Raw genomic sequence first — 23,901 nt, 5'->3', positions numbered from 1 at the left:
TATATATATATATATATATATATATATATATATATATATATATATATATATATATATATATAAAATAAAAATTAAATATCTACACAGGGCAATCAGATTTATACGAGAATGCTTCATCAGGGGACACGAGCAATATTGAAGATATAATATTTGACATTCAAAAGCCAAGCATGGGAAGGCAAAATGAGCACTCAGTTCAACAAAATAGGCAAAACCCTCATCAAGATAAGGATTATCATGCCCTCTGGAGCAATTCTTCCAGGTATAATTCCCTTTCTCACTTCCTTTTTTATATTTAAACCCATAGTTTAGAAAGATTTCAACTTGAATTCTTGTGGGTTGATTTATAATACAAAAATAATCGGGAAAATGACGTAATAGTCCAAGTCCACTGTTAGCAGATATTGTCTGTTTTGGATTTTTCATCAAGGTTTTTAAAACGTATGTGATAGAGAGAGGTTTCCACACCGTTATAAAGAATATTTCGTTCTCCTCCTAAACCCAGGTGGGATTTCACAATCCACCCCTCTTTGGATCTCAACGTCCTTGTTTGCACACCACCTCGTGTCCACCCCCTTTGGTGCTCAGCCTCACTGTTGGCACATTGCCTACTGTCTGACTCTGATACTATTTGTAACAGCTCAAACCCACTCCACTCCTAGCAGATATAGCAATCATAAACATAGTCTCTTGAAATTTGTGTGGTTTGGATNTCCTTCGGTGCTTAGCCTCACTGTTGGCACATTGCCTCTGTCTGACTCTGATACTATTTGTAACAGCTAAAACCCACTTCTAATAGATATCGTGCATGATGAAGCAATCATAAACATAGTCTCTTGAAATTTGTGTGGTTTGGATTTTGTGGGGCTTCACCATATTCAAAATAATTGGAGATGAAATAAGAAACTTAGTGTGAAAGGTAAGGGGTTTTGATGGAGGCATTAGTGGAAATTTTGATGCCCAAAAACAAAGCTTTTTTGGTTTGAAAAATTCCTCGTAGTTTGTGATTATAGTAATGGGGTGTCACATGGAGTTGGTGTAGCTTTATATCAATCAAAAGCACCAAATGCAAAGCCAAAAAGATTTGTAGCTTTCTTTTTCTTTTTTTATATACTCTGCATGGTTTATTATGGTTTCTGCTGATTGAAGATATGCTTTTTCCCTTTCTTTCTTGTGTTTTGGTTATGTCACAGGGAAGCTTGGTTGCATGGTTTTCCTAATGATTCTTCTAGGGACCTTTCATCGTCCCTCGAGGTACTCCTTCTTCTCTCTCTCCTTCTCGATAACGATATATCTTAACACACAAGATTCGAACTTCCATACTAAACAAATTTAGGGTCGAGCACTGATTTCTAGTAATAACACTAGTCGGTCGTGTTCAAACATTTTAGCCCTGTGGACTCCGAGATTGAATTGAGTTGTCCAATCAAGAACATACGAACTAGTTTATTGCTTCATATTTTTAGTCTCGTGTCGGTTTCGAGCTCGTTATTGATGGTAATCCACGTTTTTTTTTTTGTTTTTTGTTTTACAGAATGACGTGGATCCAAAGAGCTCAAACAACGAGAGACTATCGGAAATAAGCTCGTCGGGGAATCTTCTTCCTGAGAAGCCTAATTTGGAATTCACATTAGGAAGGGCAGTTTGATGAACATAACATTATATGTGTGAGAACAGAAATTGAAGTGAAGTTGGAGGCTCTGAAGAACAAAAAAAGAAATTGATTTTAAAGAAAAAGAAAGAAAAAAAGAGAGAGAGGTAAAGAAAGACAAGCAGACAAGAAAAAAAGACAAAAAGCAACAAAAGCAGATCCTAATTCCCATCAACCTTTGAGGTCCCAAATCATCTTATTTTATTTCAGCAAATCAAATATATGAATCTAATTGATTTTTTGTTTGTTTTGCACTTACAAAAAAAAAAAAAAAAAAAAAAAAAAAAAAAAAAAAAAAAAAAAAAAAAAAAAAAAAAAAAAAAAAAAAAAAAAAAAAAAAAAAAAAAAAAANTAACCTGTAAATATATGGTTTTTTTTTCTTTATTCAGATAAATTATAAATCTCGAGGACGGAATAAAAAAAATATTTGAAAAAAAGGGTTAGAATATAAAAGAGAACGAAAAGATGGGTAAAATGACAAAAGTAGAGTTGGAAAAGGAGATTTGGAAAGTGCTTTTAATGAATATTTTGAAGATTTTTACGCTCATCTACGTGACTCTAAAAGAAGCTTTTAGGTTAAATACCCAATTAGAATGATGTATTCTTCCGGTGTGGGAATCAATTACTTTCTTTTTTTGTTCTTTATTAGCTTTAACACTTTGGGAATGGTGCTTCCCACTCATGCATGGAACTCTTTTTTTTTATTAATGTTTTTATGAGCATAAGATCTTTTATATAAAATAAACACGTTATTTAATTCTCTCTATATATTTTAATAATTATGAATGTAACCTATGTTACATCAATTTTTCTTTAGTTTCTTTCCTTTTGTCTTGATTAAAACCTTAATTTTAAATTCTCATAAAGATGGGCCCTTTCATTTTACTCGTTGGAGAGACAAACGAAATATTCATTGTAAGAGGTAGAAACTTCTTCCAATTAACACGTTTTAAAATTTTTGAAAGAAAACCCGAAATGGAAAGCCAAATATATATATATATATATATATATTAGCGGTGAGGTTGAATTGTTACAATCCTACGAGTTCAGTAAAATAATAAGTGTAGAATTAGGAGTATGTCTATGTCGGGTGCCCACCCCTGCCCTAAGCTCCATTTTGTACCTTCCCTTGGCCCATGTCACCTTTCAATTCCATTTATTTTTCTTATATCCCTCTCATTATACCTTATCCCATCAAACACCAACTTATTAATTATTTTGAGTATTCGTGTCACTACATCATAAATAGACAATTTCGAATGTCCGTGTCATCTTATATACATCATAAATAGACATAGTTTAACGTGTATGTTTTTAAATAAGAAGTTTCAATTTTTCACCCATATATTGTCGTACCTGAAAATGTCAATGTGGCCTGCTTCTCATAAATTCTTTTTATTTTTCTTGAATAATCGTTCTAAGTCAACTTACACAAAAACTACGGGCATATTTTTTTTTATAGACCACTTAAACCCTAAAACTTATGACTACTTATTTGTATCGAATTAAATCATTTATTATTTTTTATTAATTATCTTAAATGTCGGTATCATCTTATATACATAAAAAAATAAAAAATAAACACAGGGTTAGTTTTCTCTCTTAAATAATTTGGACTAAATTAAAAAATATTAAAACTTTTTAAATAATTTAGACTAAATTAAAAAGTGCTAAAAAAACATATTTATTTTATTTAAATGAATTTTTATTATATTATGTCAAATCACTATTTGTCAATCTAATCCACTTATCAGGTCAACATGAAAGAAATTTGTCAGCAAGTTTGAAAGTCAAATATAGAATTTTAATAAAAATCCCCCACGCGATATACAGTTATTAGAGTTTCACCGACACTTGAAAAAGCAGTCACCTAATTTCTTGACCAATAAATGTGAGCGTGCACCACACGCACTCTCAAGAGAGTAACGAATGTATTATTGCAGTTGATTTAAAAAGTTTTTTATTTTCTTTATCCAAAATCAAAATTCCACAATTTCCTAATTATTTTCTGAAATTCTGATTAGAAAAATCATTTCTTTTTTCGTTTAATTAATTTAATTTATGATTTTTATTTAATTTTGTAGGAAAAATATTAAAACATATAATCTATTCATAAATGACTAAATAAAGTTGATAATTAAAAGTTTTAACATATTGAGTTTTTTTTAATATAATTTTTAAAATAAAATTAACTTGTTGAGATAAATACGAGAGTATAAAGTCTGTATGTTAAATTACTTATATGCCCCCACTGCATTAAATACAATAGTATTTGATGTTCACCCACTTTTTTACCAACTTTTGTACTAACATTTAATTTTCATCTTTTAACCACCAAACCAACCCATAAAATCCACAAGTCTCGAAACAAAAAAAAAAAAAAACCTCATTCGATCCTAATTCATTTTGGTCATATTTGAATATACTTTCACGGTCGGGTTTACTGTACTTTCCTATTAAGAAATATAATTTCATAATTACCAACCGACTATTATACATTTTAATTAACAAATACCATAAATTTTACCGTTTCTATTGGGCATCACCAAGACTGTGATTTTTTTCATACCCTTTTGGTTCGTTTTTACTTCTACCTTTTATTGCACAAAAATCAATCTAAATCGAAAAACAAAATTACATAAATAAAAATCAACAAATCCTTCTTCAAAATCACGTTTTTTTTTTCTTTTCTTTTTTTACTTATTGAGCCAGAAATCGAACAAAAACGAGGGTGATTATACGAAATCGAAATGGAAAAAGTTTGCCTTTTCAATTTGGGACCCACCTCCATATTTAAATAGGAAAGGGTAAATTTGAAGAACTAAACTATATATATATATGGAGAGAGAATTATTTAAAAAATAAAAAAGAATATAGTTTTAAGAAGAAAGGGCAAAAAAAAACTAGTAAGATCTCAGATTGTTAGAGAGAAGAAAGTGATGAAATGAGGTATGAGGTATGAGGGAAGGTGGAACCCAACAGAATTTAATGTTCTTAATTATCATATGTCATTGTCTTTCTTCTTTCCCTCTCAAATCAATAATAAAATTCTTTTTTTATTTATTTATTTAATAATATATCAAAAAATATATTTAAAAATATCTTACATCTTAGTCAACAGTATATATAGTATTAATCAGTTGAATATAATTACATATTATTTTCTCACGAAAAATGGTCAACACCAATAAATTCAAACAATAAAGCCCTCAATAAGGCTGCCCTTCCCTATGTCTATAGGGTACATAGGATCCTTTAACCTAACAAACTTGAACTACATTAGGCCTTTTATTTCATACATAATATAGAATGAATAATAATGTTATTAGTTTCTCACTCCTTTGACTAAAAAAAGTCATCACATCAATCACTTTGAAATGACCCTCCTGTCCTCATCAACCCCACACTCCAAAGAACCCTAATTTAATCCCCTCAATCTCATTATTCCAATTTCCAACCTCCCAACTCTTAAAACCATTCATACCAAAATGTGAAGGTTCCATATGCTATGGTACTTGATGTTTTATTTCTCTTTCTCTCATACATGTCGTAGCTTATCAATTGTCGTAAAAACAATCAATACTCATTTTAATACAAAAGAAAACGGTGTCGTTTTGAGTAGTTTAAATCAATGGTCATTCAATTACACTCGAACTGGCCCCTACTCTACTGACTTATCAAAATAAAGGTGATGGGTGCTTGCCAAAGTTAGTACATTGATTGATTGATTAAAAATATTAAATCCTCGACCACAAGGTAAGGAGTTCAAAGTCCTACTCACCCATGTTTTTTAATTAAAAATATATATTAATCGAAAAAATGTACGTAAATCTTCACAAACAAAACTAAAATGAGTCTAATTCAACGGACTAATACATTATAAGTCGATATTTTACAACTACATTATGGCACATTTCTTCCTAACCATTCTGATGGGCAAGCAATCACTCACAAAACCAAAACCTTGAGCTACCAAAAAGAAGAAACAAGATATATATATATATATATGTATATATATATATGAAATAATTATTTTGAAAAAAGGAAAAAGAAGAGAATAGGGCAGAGTGGCAGTAGTTAATAGGAAGAGAGAGAAAGTAGGGTAACATAGAATGTGGAGGAAATAATTTGAACATCATTACACTTATGATTTAGTTTGGGGGCAGAAGGAGAATGGGACCCCTAACCCTACAGTTGTAGGCCCCTATCCCTTCCACTCAGATCTGGGAAACTGTTGTCCTCTTCCCATCTCAGTTGACATTTTTTTTTTCTTTTTCTCTTAAAAAAAACAAAAACATAATAATAATTGAAATTGCCTTTTTTTCTTTTCCACACTAATTCACACCCACACCTCACCTTGAGTTGTGTTTTTCGAGACCTTTCTTTGTCTTTTTCCTATTATTTTTACTGTTTTACATCACACTTTTCCCCCTCCCCTCCCCTCTTTTATTTACATTATTAATTTTGAATTTAAAACTTAACTTATTATTTACCAGATTTGAAAATAATAATATACAAATATTATCGAAAAAATTACCAAATAAATCATAAAGTTGAACAATTACTTAAATCAATCAATCAGTCAAATCTATCAAATACATAGTAAATTATGTCGCTCCTGTCTCAATTTTATTTTTACCCATCACATCCATCTTTTACTAACCAATAGTTGGTATAAAATATAATATAAGAAAATAATAAGATATAACTTAATTATTATCATTAATAGTAATAATAGTAAAATGAAAGAGATGCTTAGGTATAGAATTGTGGAGGGATAACAGTGAAAGTAAAAGAGAGAAAAGGGGGGTGACGTGGCAAGGAAGGAAAGCAGTCAAAAAGAGTGGGGCCCACAGTCAGAGGCGTTGAAAATATTGGAAGGGAAGGAAAAAATGAATTAAAAAAGGGCGCCAGAATCGAAGGAGAAAAAGAAAAATGATTTTGCTATCTATTGCTTTATGATTGATTACCTTAGCTAGATGACCGTACGGGCAGGTCGGGCAGGGAGAACGAAAACGTTTGGTTTGACAGTGACCTTACCACATGTCCTCCACTCTTTTACCCCTATGGTCCTGTCCTTGTCTGCCCGGCATTCATGCGGGGCTCCTTTTTCTCTTTTTTTTTTTTTTNTAAATATATTTTATTATCTTTTAGGACAAAATTGCAATTTTGTTTTTGGACAAAACATAACTTCTCTTGAATAAAAGAATATTCTTTCCTCACATTTTGCTTTAATATTGTATTAATGAACCCTACTTCTTCTTCTTCTTCTTCTTTTTTTTTTTTTTTTTTTTTTTTTTTTTTTTTTTTTTTTTTTTTTTTTTTTTTTTTTTTTTTTTTTTTTTTTTTTTTTTTTTTTTTTTTTTTTTTNTTTAGGGTGAGGGGGTAAGAAATGGGAATTAAATAAGAAAAGGAGGGGTTTTAAGAAATGTCAGGGAGTCAGAAACCTTCCTCTGTAGAGGTGACAGAGACTCAGAGTTTTAAATTAAGCTTTATCCTAAAGCCGGAATTGAATCATTCATTCATAATTACTTACTTTTCAATGCGTATTGGCAGATGGGCCTGATGTGACTTCTGCTTCCACGTGTTATCTCCACATCCTAGAGAGAGAGAGAGAGAGAGAGAACAAAAAAAAAAAAAAAAAAAAAAAAAAAAAAAAAAAAAAAAAAAAAAAAAAAAAAAAAAAAAAANCTGTTCTTTTTTTCTTCCTCTTTTGATGTGAAAGGGAAGCTGAAAATGTAAAAGTAAACCAATAAAGAAAAAAAAAAAAGATACAGTTCAATATGTTTGGGAAGATGAAAATACAGTTCATTTCAAAATAATAAAATTCACTAACAGATTTTTTTTTAAAAAAAAATTGAAAAATGCATCACCTAGAAAGATGCTAGTCTTGGTCTTAGAAGTAATTTCAGAGCTCACTTCCAATGGTAAAAAGGAAACTGCTTTTTAGTTCTTTTAGGAAACAAAACACACACACACACACAAAAAAAAAAAAAAAAAGGAAAGNTGTTTGTTTCATCTTTGTGACATAGTCCTTGTCTTCTTCCTTTTAGGGGCTTTTGTGGAGCAGAGGTCCCCTAAAGTCTCAAATAATTCAGAACAAACCAAGCCTTTGGGTTGCGGTTATAGGGCCATAGTAAAGCTTGTTGGACTCATTTGTGTCTCATAGGTCAAAACTTATATACATTTTGGGGATTTCCAAGTGATCCACAAGTAATCTTTAAAGCAAAATTTGGCAGTTTAAAGATATGTTGATGTGCAATTCTTATTACTACATTAGCACATTGCTAGAGAGACAGACCTCTATTGGCTCTGCATAATTTTTCAGTTTTTCTATACCTTTCTTGGGTAACAGAGGTTGAAGTAGGAGTATGATTTGAAACCCCCTCCATTTGTCAATGCTTCACACTGCTCCACAGTAATAGTGAAAGGCCATAAATGAAACTCGATCGAAGTTCCAGTAAGGGTAAAAATGGAAAAAGTAAACAGTTTCGTACGTATAATATATATACCTCTTAGCTTGGGGCGAAATGGATCCAAAAATTTAAGTTCAATCTGCAATTTACAGAATAGAAATATGCAAGAAGAATTCAAGTTCTTAACACCTCTTACTGTGCCCGAATTGGTCCAAGAATTTACTTTCATTCTGTCTCTACAAAATAGAAATATGCAATAAGAATTCAACTTTTTGAGTAAAAAATTTAGATAAAACCGACGGGTAAAAGGGCGATGATCAAGGAAAGTAAATTGAAAAGCAATGACAAATCGGCTTTTTCTAATTGACCTTTAAAGTTCAAACAATAACTCTTCTTTACCAAACCCACTGAGCGTGAGCAGAGATAAAAAGGGGGCTGATAATTTAAGGACGTTGACCTAGCAGAACCAAATATATACATAACATGTGAATAGTAAAGGGCTTCGTACTAGAGAAAAGGAAAAATGAACCACTTGCAAGTTTACCTGAAAAGAGTTTTGCACAGTTTCCAATTCACAAACAAACAACGACAAATAGATATAAACGGAGAAGCCTGGAGATTACTCAAGCACAACCAGGCCATATACTTGAATCAATGAACTGATCAGGTAAACAGTTGGATTAAACCAAGCAGAATCATGATTAAAAATGAACCGAAATCTACTTATTTGATACATTGTTAGAAACAGCCTTATAAGCTCAATTTTCAGTTCGTAGGCGAAAGTGGATCGAGATTTTCCTTTCACATGAGCTGTAAGTTAAATTGTAGTAAATTGAGGACAAGTATGAAAAGATGCAGAAAATTGTAATGCAAAAGGTAAGATAGGAATAGAAGCAATTGACTGAGTTTATATAAATAATTGATTAACCGAGATGTTCACAAATATAATAAATAGCAACTGTCTCACATAGCTTATATAGAGACGTTCACAAATCAGGTCGACAAATTCAAAGACAAAATAACAGTAGGCAAACTCCATATGATGGAAGGAACCTAAAAACAAACTTCTTACCAACAACCTCAACATTCTTTCTCCTCCTTCGGAACTTTTAAAGAACATGGAGACTTCGGAGGTAGCTGAAACGAGAAAATATTACTTGAGAATTTGCGTGTAACAGAACCGCAATAATCATCCATGATAAACTCCAAAAAGAAAAGTGACATGATCGACAGAGGGGAGTATGGTTATTGAAGATAGTTGCTTACTTGGATCTTGCATTTCTTTCCTCCCTGAAAGCTCGATTTCTAATTTTTAAAAATGACAATTTCCTCTACTACCATGTTTTACATTTTAATTCAAGGTTAAAAATGAAAACAAGTTTATATTACAACCAAAATTTAGTGGCCCGTCTGATAACAGTTGTAATGTTGATTCTGTTTCCAAAGATCATGCTTGCTAGCAATCTTTTATCGTTATCCGGAGAAAAAAATTAATTGAAGACGTGAAATTTCAAAGGCAGAGAAGATCCAACTCCCAATCTACTGAAGATAAAATTTTACAATATATTATAAGAAAAGAACCCCCGACACCAAGAATACATAATTTATCAAGAAAAAGCCAAGAAAACAGGAAAATCCAAGAAAAAATAAAAAAATAAATAAGAAGACAGACTTTCTTTCATGTTAAAGAATTTATTATTCCTCTCAACACATAAGTCATAAACACCAAGAAGATTCTAACATGCGGCAACAATAAGATACTTCTATATATATATATATATTTGTTTTTTTTTTTTTTTCTGAAAGGAGAGTCCAGGCACGAAGGAGAGGAGATGGGCATAAGGGGAACCCATTTTCCCACTGAAGTTGGAAAAGAAATGTCATAAATTCCCAGCAAATTTGAAATTAGAAATAAGTTAGTCTTCGGTAACAAACATTTTTGAAGATTAAAAATTGCATGTGAAACCTTCCTTGCAGCATGGATATGAGAATAGAACAGCGAACAAGACTAAATACATAACACAATCTTCATCTAGTATCACTGAGACAGAAATATCACTTTTGAAGTGATTCCGGGATTCCCCATAGTTGTATGTGAGAATGAAAGGTTAGCTAAACTCTCAACCTTTTAACTGTTTCCTGGCCAACAGAAAAATTCCAATTCCTATAGCAATCTATTTTAGAAGGGGTGGAGAGATCTATGGAGGAGGTATGAGAGGTGGAGAGATTAACGCATCCTCATGGGCTTCCCATTGATCTGATTTTTTTATAACTAGGGAACGATCCAAAACCAATATGTGATTAGAAGAAAGTTGTCCAATGGTACATCTATCTGATGCTTCTTGAACATGCAAGATCGAGATTATTTAGCAGGCAGGCATCCCTAGAAAGAACAAAGCTTTCCTTTGGAAGAATGAAATAAAGGGAGCTTGGACAGACCCAACACCAATATGTGATTACAAGAAAGTTGTCCAATGGGAAATCAAAGTTGAAGTTTTCTTTTTAACTAAAGAGGTGTGTTCTCTGCAAACGAGAATTGGAAGCCCAGCCCATCCACACGTTTTTCTCACAAAGCCCCTTTGTTCATACTATTTGGTTTTAAACCCTAAGCTGATTTGGTACGAATTTCTGTTCAATAGCAATACAGCCCTCATTCAGATTATTACTAGCACTTCATTCAAAGGGGCCGCTAGAATTCTCTGGGCCAATGCAGTGACGGTCACTCTTATGAGAGTTTGGTTTGAGAGGACTCGGGTGTTCTTCAAAGATGGACTTCTTCATCCTGAGGAATTTTGGGAATCAATTAGACTCTTTGAATCTATATGGTGTTTGGTGAGGGGAGAGTAGGAGGACAGATCTAACGCCTATGTAACTTCTTTAGCTTTTTGGCAACTGTCTGCAGAAAATCAAGCAAATAGCCTTTCACATGGAAAGAATTTGTAAAACATAATGTTGACCAGCTGCGCATAATCCAGATTAAAATGCCAGTATTTCGCATTACAACCAAACAACTCAACACCGTACAAGAACTGAACATATATACATAGCACATACCTTGCAATGGAGACTCGTTAGCATAGACCTCAGTAATGGATCCCCAACAATGGACCTCAACCTTCGGATGAATTCGTCCCTACTGATCTTCTTTTCCTAATATGTAACCAAGAAAAGGACTATCAAGATTATAGACTATACAAATAAAAATACAGGAATGCACTTACAGACACTTTTCACTTACTCTAAATAAGCCATAATGACTCTTCACCAATTTCATGTTATCAAGAGAAACTTCTTTTGAAATGGCATCAAACAACATTGAAAAGTGCATCCAGGGGGACTTGGGAATCTTCAACAAGCTTGATCCATGGTCAAGCTTTTCTGTGCATCTCTTTTCAGGAGCTGGCGACGACACACAGTCCTCCTAAAAAGTAAGATTTCCCTAAATATTAACAGCTAGAGATAGAAGGAAAGAAAACAGTCTAGCTTTAATGATTTGAACGCCTCAGACTTGCTTCTCTGTTCACGTGTTCGCCTTGTATGATCTTCTAAAGAGGATTTCTTTAAAGTTTTTTACAAAACCTTTTTTTTCTTAAGTAAAAAAAAAAAAACGTTGTATTGATACAATAAAAACTCATCATGCTTGCAGAGGACAGAAATCTCCAATGAGTAATATTCAAAACTATGATATTCCGCAAATAAATAATTAATTCCCGGTTCTCATCCTTTGCTTTAAAAGTTCCATTGTGTTAACAGAAGAAATTTTGCATTTCTTCTAAACCTATGCTGCATAACAGCTTCAAAATTTTTAATTTCCCACCAAGAACCCAATTCGTCGCTCACAGTTTTGACCACAAGGGCCTAGAAACACGACTGTTTCCTCCTTCCTACAAGGAATCCTGTAATCTGACTTTCCCAGAATGCTAGGCAACGTGCCAATTGAAATAGTTTAAGAGTAACGTAATAGTGTGATAATCAAAGGGAAAAAGTAATTTGAATAGTGATGCCCAAACCTAGGAATTAGAAACGTGGCAGTCAATGCATAATGTTAAAAGGTGGCAGGGAAGAAACAAAGACAAATTAGCTTAACTATGCGTGGGAATAAAGGCTTTGGCAGAACAAGAATGGGGGAAACCTTGGGAAATCTATGCTGGCTCAAAATCAAGTTCAAATCATGTTGAATAAATAGTATAATCGTAGGTTCACAAGCTCACAACTTACAAAAGTGGCAGTTAAACCTGGTTATTGTAGAACTAAAACCCCAGAAAATCCCGCATACAACATAATATTAGAACCTATAGATGGCCTTACTGATTCAATCGAAGAGCAATTTAACTGCAACTGGTCCCGAAGCCCTTTTGAATCAATTCCTCTGTTTTGAACAGCTGGAACCCCTTGAACAAATAAACCTTAAACAAAAAAACCTATTTAATAACATCTATGAAGAGTAAAGAAGTAACAAAAAGATTATTAAAATAGTAACTCAGATTTCCACAAGTCCCCCGGCAAAGAAAAAGCAGGGAGAGAGAAGAGAGCTAAAATATATAAATAATGAAAGAACATCATAGCATTCATGCATCCTCATAAGTTCACATTTTTCTCCAGGTACATGTGCCACACAAGATTAAAAGAAAATTATGAACCCATAATCAAGAAATGAGCTTGCCGTTTGTAATTGTTTGTTAGGTCTTGTTTTACCTGATTGGAGGCCACTTCTTTAGCACGTTTCCTTTTTTTTTTTTTGTATATCTATACTTTTTTTTTAACTTTTTCCTCAATGAAAGTTTGGTTATTCATAAAAAAAAAGTAAACAAGAAATGAGCATGGCAACCAAAAGAGAGCTTACCACGTTCAGGAGGACTTGATGTTAACTTGAAACTGACAACATACTCCGGGAAAATGTGGCTTTTCATATTCATATTCCAAACTATATATTGACTTGGATTATGAAGGTCATCTACTCCACTGTCAAAGTTTACAGAACTGGGACGACATGGTCTACATCCAGGAGTGACAACTTCCACATTTCCCAATATGACATGACAGAACACTATGTATCTAACCCCTTTTTCATCTTCATCACAATTGTCCGCACTGAACCAATGCAGAATTTGATCTCCATGAGTAATAAGGCAGAACGAAAGAGTTATCCATACAGCTAAAGCTAAAAATAACATACTGCATTTGTTTAAGATACTATTTCAGTATTGTGATGACCATAATATAATTCTTTTTCATGAAGATTCATTTGCATGATTATATGTTGTAAAAAGAGAATGGAAGAGGTGGTGATTTTCTTTAACATGAGGTGTGTGGGTTCAAACACCAAAAAATGACAACCAGAATTTGTGTTCTTCCCTAGGGTTGAGAGGTCCATAAAACTTACAAAAACGTGAAAAGATAAATCATAATAAGCTAGCTATTAGCCTATTATCTTATCTTTACAATAAACTGCCATTAAATTACATACACTACTTAACTAAGGATGAAATGATACCTAAGATGTGCGCAGCTTGTAGGTGAAAGGTGAACACCATATGAGGATGTAAGCTTTAGTCCGGAGTGACCTACCCCATATAGCATGCTACCAGATAATACATCCTTATTCCCAGCTAGCCAACCATATTGAACATTGGCATTCCCACGACTCTTCCTGGTTATCTCTATTTGTTTTTGAAAAATATCTGATATATCCTGCATTAAATGACTAGACCAACGTTTGACCTCGAGTACTTCAATGTTGTTCTTAGTAGATCTCATGCCCATTAAGAACATATTTTTTACATCATCAGAATCCAGAGTTGAATGCATTAGCTCATCTTGAGGCGTCATCGAACAACCAATCTCTCTAATTCCTCCATCTGCCTCTTGCATTTCAGCAACAGGTTTCTGACTTTCAGTTTCACTGCCTTCCCAATCCCCATCAATATCACAAGATTTTTCTTTGATAATATGTATCTTGTTGTCTCTATTGGACTCTTCAATATACTCTTCTGATTGAGAACTATTCGATCCAGTTATTCCAATTTCAAGATGCAAATTGATCTCTCTCATTCCTGTATGGTTTGATAGTGCAACATCAGAAGCGTCTTCCAGCTCATACTGGTGGAACTGATGCATCTCACTGTCAACTGAATAAAATTCTGGAAAGAAACATCGACCATTGTCATCAATCCAGCCAATGTGCTGCTGAATAGCTGTTTTCAGTTCTACTTGGATCATATACAGAGCATCTAGCAGCAAATGACGACCACTAAATTCCACTTCAATTGCCGCATTTTTAATCTGAAACTGTTTCCTAATCAACTCAACAATTATCTGAGGGTAATCTACCCAATCCCCATCTTCGTAATATAGAAACCTCTGGGGAAGTCCACTTCTGCTAAAATTTTTATAGTTCCTAAGAAAAGATCTTCTAGAGTTTGACCCCCAACTGACTTCACAGTCATCGAGTCTCTTGCACTTGGCATGTCTATTCCTAGATGAGGTCAACTTGGACAAAAATGCATTGTAGCCAGCTCCAACATGTGCCGTGCCTTCATTTGCCCTTTTCCTCTTCAAACCCACAACGATCTTTTTGCCATTATCCAGAACCTTAGTTAACTTTGTTTCCATTTCATCTACAAGATCACAATCCTTATCTACAAACTATATCCTAAAAGGTCAACTGTTAGGAAAATATTTACAGATCTCCTCTTCGGAATCCAGGGGTTAGAAAAACCATGCAATTGAGATAATTCATAAACCCTGCAAAAGAAATTTAGTTGTTGAACTTTCAATTAATTTAAATTGCAGATTCTTGGTCTGAAATATAACAATACTGCCCCAAAGATGAGCGCAATATCTTATAAAAAATCACTTGGCATATTCAACTTCCAGATAAGAAATTTTTTTGCAGAACAACAAATGACTAGCAAAAGAAAAGATAAAATCAGTCTGTAGAACTAATGTAAAATATATTAACATCACACAGACAGTCAACGGATGATGTCACTGAAATAATTCCTAGTTTTTCCAAGATAATTTCCTGCATCACAGGAGCCCACAGTAAAATGGCATTGTTGCAGGAATAGGAAGTCCTCAATATACAACTTTTCTGATGGGTCTGTAAGAGACAAAAAAGATCTCCTTTTTAACAATTTTATGAGCAGACCTGAGGAATGTAGCAAAACTAGAAAAGGAGCATGCAAAGTAACAAATAAGAATACAAAAATAATCCCGTACTGAAAAATAACAGAACGCAGGGGATAATATTTATAAAAAGACATTGAATAGAAAACACAAAAACAATATGTTAAGAATGAGAAATAGAAATAGAATTGGGATCGAAAGTATGATCTTCATTCAGGTTTACCACGTTTATATAGGATACAAACTATCAACTAATACCTAAAAATAGAAAAAATATATATCTAACTAAATCTGGTAAATAAATAAAATATACCGTTAATCAAATCTATACTAACAACTCCCTAAATATCTGAGATATATTCTAACTAATTATCACCGCAAAATATCCTCTTAATACAATATTCATCATGTCAAACTTTTTTCCCTGGACCAGAAATCTCAATGTCATGATACAGTAAATTCCAGCGGATGGAGCAGTTTGGGTAATATTCAAGAAAAGAATCATAGTCTTCATAGCTCCTTCATAATGAGTCGGAATACCAGCATCAGAATTTAGCTTCTCAATAGATTAATGCTTTCCCTACGCAATAAATTTGTAATAAAACAATTGGCATGGTCTTCAAAGCCCTCCACAGACAAATAAAAGGTGAGAATCTGTTCTGTAAGAACCATTTGACGGCTCCTTGGCTTCACAAATGCCATGGTTCATGGAATATTATAATCCAGCTTCCAACTCGGTGCACCGGGATGACATATCAACGAAGATCTCCACATATTTTCCTGTTTCTTGTTAACACATATCTACACCATCTGATTTGATCCGTCCAGTTCACTGATATTTACAACAGTCGAGTTCCATATACATATTCTTCTGTTCTCTTCACCAATACATACACAATTGGTTTCTGTACCAGTTCAATTCTGTTCTGCTCACTTACCATGCAACAAGTCCAGTAAATGAACAATAGATTCAAGATCCAGCCTTCCATAGATTTACAAAATTGGACACTGGAGTGCCATCCGTCCAAACTAAATATCATTCCAAAAAAAGAATAAGAGCCACAACTTAAGTAAATATTTTGGACAATAGATCAAAAAACCTCTTTACACCACTTTCAAATCTGTATCATGTATCAATTCATCATAACTCAAAAGAAATGAAGACGATATGTAAGTCAAGATCAGGAACAAACAAGAAAAGGGAGCCAAGAAGCACAAGGATCTATTTCTTTCCTTCAGAATTATGTTCCAGATGACATTAGTCAAAGAAGGAATTCCCACTGTTATAATTCACCTAATAGTTGCCCTCTTTGTCCTAGAGTTCGTAATCTCAACATCACTTCTTCATATATTGTTCTTACCCTCAATTTTAAAGGTGCCATCTTCAGTGTACTTTTGATGTTCAGCATGTGTTCCCCTTCCCACCCTCCAAGACTCAACTCAATTATTGCTTAGCCACCATTTCAAACAAAACCTGAAAGCCTTATCCATTAAAATCTTCTTTGGAATACTTTGATGGAAAAGAAGAATATAAATTTCCACCGTCTTTGTTGAGGTACCTATTCTTTTTAGGACTTCGCTTTGGTGCTCCCTAAATAATTCTTTTGTAAATATGACTCTTTATCTATTAGCACCATTGGAGAATTTTTTTTGTTTAGGCGATGTCTCATCAACCTTTTTTCTTTTGCAGTGTTCACTCCTTATCAAAGTCTGGCAGTTTCCCATTAAAAAAGAAATAGCTCCTTTCTAATCTTAATATTGATCACTTAAATATATCTAGTTTAATATGAATCCTTCAGAAATTCACGTGGTTGTTAGGCCATCAGAAATCAAAAGATCAAGTAATCTCATTGTCACAAAAAGTAAAAGACACTATACCTTCGTGCAACCTTCGTATATTATGCATAAATGTGACAACAAGTCTTTGAATAATTTGTTTCTCCTTTGTCGACATAGTAATGGGCTTTCTGCAAGTTACTACATGAGTATGGTATTTTGAAGGTTTCTAAGGCAATTTTAATTCTTCTGTGATCTAATACTTCTCGATTTATTAATAGGTTTTATTCAAGTTTCTCAATGATCATAACTCATTTTCCTTTAGGGTAGGGTGGAGTGCCACTCACCTCTGTGCTTTATCAATATGAAACACTTTAGTGCTAGACCTTTTTTTAATAATTTCTTCTATTTCTCAGTAAGATTATGTCTTATGCTCTCATGGCTCAAGCAAAAATCCTTGTCCTTTCTCTAATGGTTGTAATTGCAATATTAATTTTGAGTTTTAACGAGATGAAAGAGACCCTGCCTTTTTAATAAAATATCTACAGGATTAATGTGCATGCCCCAATTACTCCTGTAGACCACATTTGTATCCAAAATAAGAAAAAGGATCCAACTCATGCGTTGAGCATGTCAACCTCCATGATAGACGTCATTTTTCAAAAAGAAAGCAGAAATAAATAAAAATATCATATAGCTAACAATAAGGACAGACTGCATATGGAGAAATGAATTTAAAAAATAGCAATAATAATAGATCAAGAGCATGAATCTAGGAACCACGAAGGCAAAAACAAAAAAGCAGACAAAAATTCTAAATTTGTGTGAACAAAGTATTGCTAAACATAATACTTACATCAAAAGATTAAAAAAAACACCCATGTCAATTGCCACTTAATCAAAAATTCTAAAAGATATCTTTAACATCATTATTATTGTCACTAATAGGATTAAGTTATTCTATAAATTTTTGCCTTCAATGTTTTTAAAGCCTAAGGGATAAAAGTAGCAATAGTTCAAATTGTTAAAACTCAAACCTTAACATTTCAAATTGTTAGTATTATTTTTCTAATCATTATACAAGACGTAGAGACTTAAAGACTCAATGTGTTTTCATAGAGAATTTAAGCCTCAGTGAATTTTCATAGAGATGTAATACTCTCCTGTGAAATGCACAAGCCACGTATGAAAAGAATGCATAAGTTTTGAGGCTAAAAGTTAATCTTGCCACGAGATGAGCTTCAAGGCGTAAGCTTCAATAGCCTTTTAAGACAATAATTCTCTCCCTGACATTTACAACTACAGAGTGCACATATACACCTTCCTGTCTCTCGCTCTCTCTCTCTCTCTTAGTCTCTCTCGTTGGATCGTTCAATCTCCCTTCTATCACATTTCATTCTCTAAAACCCAAACTGTCCTTCATGGTTTTTCATTGTTTGTTGCTGCTCGTTGGCCATCACTGCTTGTAGTTTACCATTTTCGCTCTTCGCCACTCATCGTTCAATCTCCCCTCTCTCTTCATTCTCTCAAAATCCAAACTGCATTCACCATCGTTCATTGTTCGTCGGTGCTCGATTCACCACTGTCTGTCGTTTACAACTTCTCACTCTTCGACGCTCATCATTCGTCATTTGCCAACACTTCTCATTTTGATTCTTTTGTTTTGTCGTCTCCTAACTCAAAATCTCAAATGCTCCCAACCCGACAGTAATAGAATGATTGGAATGGGTTAGGTAGCCCTCTCTAATCAGGTAGGTGGCGTCAAGGAATTGACCAACCCAAAAATTCGAGAAAATCCATAAAATACCCCCAAACTCGACCGATGTACACCCCTACTATCTACTATCAAACAAGACAAATTTCTCTAACAACGATCCATGGGCTTTACTCTACCATGTATGTCCTCGAGGATAAAATAGGAGAATAAAGGTCAAGGGCTCGTCAAATATCAAAAGAAAGAGTTGTTCCAAAGATGAATACCTTGTGTCCCCTTATAAACAGAAAAATCCCCCACCTAGATAAAAGGAACAGAATATTTGCCAAAACATTTCTAAATTACAATGGTCTATCAGATGGTAATAAAATAAGATTCGAGCAAACAATACCGTTGTCTGCAATCAGCGGTCATCCTGCACAATAGGGCCCTTTTCCCCATTATCCGCAGCCACCAAAAATCAGTCAAATTATACCCCAAGTCGCTAACATACCATTGAAATTCTTCAAAAGACTGTTCATAGAAAATAAACCGGAAGCAATTAGGGGTAAAATCATAGGTGAGCAAAAAAAAAAAAAACTAAAATGTTCCATATAAGATACTTCTTATTGAAGAAAACGAATTATCAAAGCAAGAAGATCTCAAAAAAACGTAATAAACTTTTTGAAAACTGAAACAACATTGTCAATTGGTTCCAAAACATCAACAGAGAAAATCCAGTACCTGATTTACACATACATAATCACATAAGCAGAAATAAACAGTTGAAATCCACAAAAAGACCTCAAAGTCGCAAAATCAAGCCAAATTCAAAAAAAAAAAAAAAAAAAAAAAAAAAAAAAAAAAAAAAAAAAAAANAACCGAAAGAGAATTACACAAGATCTGAGAACGAAACATTCAGACGATGAACTAGACGAAAGGAGGAATCTAGGTCTTCGGAGGTGGATTCAGCGCGAAGCGTTGCGAAGGAGCGGGAAAGAGATGAAACGACGCCGTTGGTTGTAAAACATCTAAGACTTTATACTCGAGTGGGGGAAGTGGACTCAGCCAAGTCCTTGTGATAGCGACGTGAAAGTAAAGGTGCTTGGAGCCGAAGTTCACGGGGACAACGTTAAAAAAAACGGTGTCGTTTTACGAATGCAGAGGAGGCCCCACAAGGTGACTTGTCTTCCTTTAATTCGTGGTAGGCCGATTCTCCTCCTTATCTTCGTGGAACAGCACCTTGAAGAATAATTGATTGTCTAATACATTGATAAATTAAAAAATTAAAAAAAATTAAAAAATCTATTAAATATAAAATTAAAAGTTTAAGGATGTATTGATTTTTTTAATTAAATAGATATAAAATTAAAATTTGAAGATAAAAATATATATATATTAAACTTTAAAAACTAAATTTGTAAGAAATAAAAAGTGAAAAATAAACAGAGACAAGGATGGTGCTTCTTCTTCGGGATTCAGCCTTTTTCAGTACTACTCCGTGCTGTCTGTCAGCAAAGTATGCGCCAAGTTGTTGTCTCAAATGTATTGGATTCAGATTCAATTGGTTTTAAAATCAATTATTTTTTCTATTTAATATCCTTCTAAAAAAAACACTTTTAATTATTCATACCTAATTTTTATTTAAAAATGTGAAACCAAACAATAAATTTATATTGAATTATTAAATGTAAATTTCAAAATAACTTTAGGAAAAATATCTAAATTTGCATCAAACCCGCTCATTAATTTTATATTGTTTCGCGTAAGACAGTTATAACCACTATAGTTAATATTTAATTTTATCTTTTATAAGCTATAACATTTCTTAATTAGAGGACATTCCACGTCAATAGATTAAATGTGTTTGTTTCTTATGCTATATATATTTTAATTATTTTTAAATTTGAAATATCAATTCAATCTTTATAAGTTGGTTTCATTCAATTTAGTCTCTATACATGCCCTACAAAATATAATATAAAATTAGTTTTCAAAAGTATCTTATAGATCATGTATAAATTCATAAAATTAACTGATTTATTAAATAAATAGATAAAACCATTGATCAAATTTGTAATTATAAAAGTTCCGAACCAAATAGCCACAAACTTATAATTTAACCAATAAAATATTATATATAACATATATCTATATCTATATATATATATATATAATTAGAAAAACTAACTTCCAAGATTATGATATTTTTCAAATCACGCTCTCACTTTCGCTGCAGCTTCCTTGATCTGTTCAATAGTGAAAACACCAAACATGTCGTCATCCCCGATCGCATTGATAGTAGCAAGTGCCAAATCGTCCACGCTGACAGGGGGGGCCAGAAAAATGTCAGAAGCTGGAATGGAACTTAGAGGTTTAATGAAGTTTCCCAAGGCGGACAGAATTTTTTCCACTGGTTCTCCAACCAAGTCCAGGGGAATCTCAAAGCCATCTACCCTCCTTTTTCCATATATGAAACCGGGCCTCAGTACAACTCCTGCAAATCAATGAACAATATGGCTTACTTAAAGTGAATAAGAAATTTCTGGACAGCTATGAGGGTTGTTCAGAAGTTCGACAAAAAACATAATGGTTTTATGTTTAGCCGTTCAGATGAGGATCATCTAGCAAGAACAAGAACAAAAGTTCGAGAGATTCATCCCAAAGGTTAGAGAGAATACCCTCTAAGAACAAAGTTCTATTTCAAATAATATTCAAAGAAAAAGAGGTTTTTTTGTAGCCTTACAATAAATAAACAAAGAACTAATTAAGCACCAATCAACCCAAAATTAACAACTAGACTAATTATCTAATCTCTCAACCTCCTATATCACTAATCATAGTTCATTGGGGCATGGGATGATACATCTTCACGAAGTATTTAAGTGAAAGAGTTTTTTACTTTATTGCCTACTTGGTTTATGAACAAAAATGCTGACCCCCAGTGTGGGTCATTGTAAAAACTGGAAGGCACGTAGAAATTTACCAGATCTTGGAAATTTGGAGAGGACTGCAGACTCTGCTTCCCTCTTTCCAGTGAAGTATGAAGAGGAAAGTAGAAAAGAAGGTAGATTGTAATCGTGGACTGATATTAAGACAAACTTGGGAATTCCTGCCAGGAAGAAAATTCTTTAGAACAGTGCAGTTAACAATGTAACATGGATCATAAAATCACAAAAAAATCGAACTGTGCAACAGAAATTTCGAACAAATAACCTCAAGTGCTGGGTTTTACAGACTTGAGAGGGTTGGAGATAATTTCATAAAGATCAATAACAGGTTGTTACTAGTCAAAATGTGAAATCCAAAAATTGCTTACCAAAATCATATGCAGCATTTACAGCCACAATGTTGGCCTCGCCATTAATTCTTTTCATCTGTTCCTCACTGCCAAAACCTCCAACTGTTGAGACCACCGCTGTAGCCCCAACAAGTACCTCATCCCAGTTGAGGTAGAAAACATCTCCTGAATCAAGAAGTTCATTTTTATACCCTCATGTATGGAGAGGTGAATGGTTTATTTTTTGTATTTTATATGTATAAAAAGGAAGTGACTATTAACTTCATGACAATCAAGTACAAGCTTCTATACTATTTCCGTTTACACACTGCCTACGAATACCAAAAATTGTAGAACTTCCTAAATTCATCCAGAATACTAGATGTGAATTGTGATAATCGCTGCAAAGGGGTAAGGTGTTGTAACTAAACATATTAAAACGCAGAAATATTGACAAAGATGTAGACAATATAAGAAAGTTTGTCTCACATTTCTAATTGATATTGTCATCAGTAGACTATGTACAAAGGCGAGTGGATGCCAAAATGAGACTCGACATTATTTGAACCTTCCTCGTGACAACAGTCAGAGGGGAAATTCTTTTGTGCCTCAATTTGATCTTATGCTTGAAAATCGAAAAAAAATCCCTTATTTCTTTCTTTGACATCCAAAAGCTGCATATGTTTTGAGAGTTTTTACAAATCTTACTCTCCATGTCTCCCTAATAAAGATCTACACTTGAAAATTTTGCCTTGAGCAAATGACTTTTTCCTTTTTCCACGATCTCCAGACATAAAAACCTTTGTCTGTAAAAAAGAATCTCTCACTTCTCAAGGACAAATCAAGATAATTGGAAAACTAACACTTAAACATGTAGGTCGTTGATGCAGCATTTATTCCATATTTTTACTCGAGATATTCCTAAGTTCTATATTTTACCCACTGCCTGAATTCTTCTGATGAACCAGCTGATAAAAAAATCCCGAAGTGCTGACACACCAAGAAAAAAAACTTGCCTGGAACCCAAGTAACTTGATCTACCCATGAACTTGAATAGGTTGGACGACCTGACCTGCATAATATGACGTTCGAATGAAACTGCATACAGGCAAAGGGGACATGAAGAGAGAATAAAATAACGTTAAATCGTTACAGAACCTGCTAACACTAATAACTTCAATGCCCTTGGATACTGCCGCTTTGCATATGGCAGATCCAACGAATCCACTGCCTCCTATGACCACAACCTACTAAGATAAGCACACAGACAAAGTAGGAAATGATCAATTAGCTGAAATGATGAAACAGAATTTCCTACCAACCATGTGAAAAAATCAAAGGTACTGCTCTAACGCAGAGCATACCTTCTCACTTCTAACATCAGCCACTACATCTATAGTATTCGACTTATATTCATCACTCACTCCCGCGTCCGCATAGCTGCATCTAACTCCAAACATGCATGAACTGAAATATGACCAAACAAACCCTAATTACTAACAGATACAGTCTCAGTCGTACCATATTACGCCATTGAGAGCGCCACAAGCCACGAAATCGAAAAACGCGCGAAAAATTCACGCAACAAATCGAACGCTAAACTAAACAAGCGATCGAATTAGAAAAAACAACAGAAGAATAAACAAACCGGCTTTGTGAGTGGAAAGCGGAGCGAGGTCGGAACGATACTCTGGGGAGAACGGCAGCTGAGGAAGCAGCAGGGGAGAAGAAAATCGACGCCATGTTGTGTGGAAATCGAAATGTGAACACTGAGTTACTATGCAATTGGAGCGTGGACGAGAGAAATGGAAGATGGTGTATTGAGAAATTGAAGGGAGAAGAGTTTGGTTATGGGCTATGGCTGTGGATTTTTTTCGGTAGTTGCTGGTAGCAGACGCCCCTAAAACACTCGTCACAGATTTTCCACTCGAGGACGACGACGTTTAAACAAAATCAA

General features: G+C 33.7%; 3 protein-coding genes across 4 annotated transcripts in view; 1 reads left to right on the top strand and 2 right to left on the bottom strand.

The window, feature by feature from the left end:
• The window catches only part of LOC111794580 (probable transcription factor KAN2), a 4,166-nt gene extending 2,274 nt beyond the window's left edge, over positions 1 to 1,892 (top strand). Inside the window, exons 4-6 of one of the 2 annotated variants that reach the window (XM_023676628.1) lie at positions 121 to 262; positions 1,194 to 1,254; positions 1,535 to 1,892. In XM_023676628.1, the coding sequence (XP_023532396.1) occupies positions 121 to 262; positions 1,194 to 1,254; positions 1,535 to 1,648 (317 nt within the window). In that variant the 3' untranslated portion in view covers positions 1,649 to 1,892. Of the gene's footprint in view, positions 1 to 87; positions 263 to 1,193; positions 1,255 to 1,534 lie in introns of both variants that reach the window. The other variant, XM_023676627.1, reaches the window with a different exon arrangement.
• Positions 1,893 to 8,949: 7,057 nt separating this feature from the next.
• On the bottom strand, positions 8,950 to 19,717 carry LOC111796102 (inactive poly [ADP-ribose] polymerase RCD1-like). The gene is made up of 8 exons (XM_023678794.1): positions 19,561 to 19,717; positions 19,077 to 19,198; positions 13,562 to 14,811; positions 12,911 to 13,158; positions 12,376 to 12,473; positions 11,306 to 11,488; positions 11,122 to 11,217; positions 8,950 to 9,204 (listed from the first exon to the last, which is right to left on the bottom strand). The coding sequence occupies exons 3-8, from the start codon at positions 14,677 to 14,679 to the stop codon at positions 9,148 to 9,150; spliced, it is 1,800 nt and encodes a 599-aa protein (XP_023534562.1). The 5' UTR covers positions 14,680 to 14,811; positions 19,077 to 19,198; positions 19,561 to 19,717; the 3' UTR covers positions 8,950 to 9,147.
• A 1,030-nt stretch (positions 19,718 to 20,747) lies between these two features.
• LOC111796258 (uncharacterized protein At1g32220, chloroplastic) lies at positions 20,748 to 23,874 on the bottom strand. Its single transcript, XM_023679020.1, has 7 exons — positions 23,593 to 23,874; positions 23,309 to 23,411; positions 23,103 to 23,191; positions 22,961 to 23,016; positions 21,984 to 22,130; positions 21,651 to 21,776; positions 20,748 to 21,161 (listed from the first exon to the last, which is right to left on the bottom strand). Exons 1-7 carry the CDS (start codon positions 23,685 to 23,687, stop codon positions 20,881 to 20,883), a joined length of 897 nt encoding a protein of 298 aa, XP_023534788.1. The 5' UTR covers positions 23,688 to 23,874; the 3' UTR covers positions 20,748 to 20,880.
• Between the last annotated feature and the right edge of the window lie 27 nt (positions 23,875 to 23,901).

This window comes from Cucurbita pepo, chromosome LG05 (assembly GCF_002806865.2).
Source record: "Cucurbita pepo subsp. pepo cultivar mu-cu-16 chromosome LG05, ASM280686v2, whole genome shotgun sequence".
Classification (NCBI taxonomy): Eukaryota; Viridiplantae; Streptophyta; class Magnoliopsida; order Cucurbitales; family Cucurbitaceae; genus Cucurbita; species Cucurbita pepo.
The sequence above is the reverse complement of the archived record's forward strand: the minus strand, read 5'-3'. Positions and strand labels throughout refer to the sequence as shown.

Excerpts from the sequence above, each read along its gene's own strand:
- LOC111796102 (XM_023678794.1), bottom strand. The coding sequence starts at position 14,679 with ATGGAAACAAAGTTAACTAAGGTTCTGGATAATGGCAAAAAGATCGTT. Across the intron at positions 13,159-13,561 it reads ACAAGCTGCGCACATCTTAG|TGCGGACAATTGTGATGAAG; the intron begins GTATCATTTCAT and ends GCATTGGTTCAG. Across the intron at positions 12,474-12,910 it reads ATCAAGTCCTCCTGAACGTG|GTTTATTTGTTCAAGGGGTT; the intron begins GTAAGCTCTCTT and ends TTTTTGTTTAAG.
- LOC111796258 (XM_023679020.1), bottom strand. The coding sequence starts at position 23,687 with ATGGCGTCGATTTTCTTCTCCCCTGCTGCTTCCTCAGCTGCCGTTCTC. Across the intron at positions 23,192-23,308 it reads CTGATGTTAGAAGTGAGAAG|GTTGTGGTCATAGGAGGCAG; the intron begins GTATGCTCTGCG and ends TTATCTTAGTAG. Across the intron at positions 23,017-23,102 it reads GAAGTTATTAGTGTTAGCAG|GTCAGGTCGTCCAACCTATT; the intron begins GTTCTGTAACGA and ends CATATTATGCAG.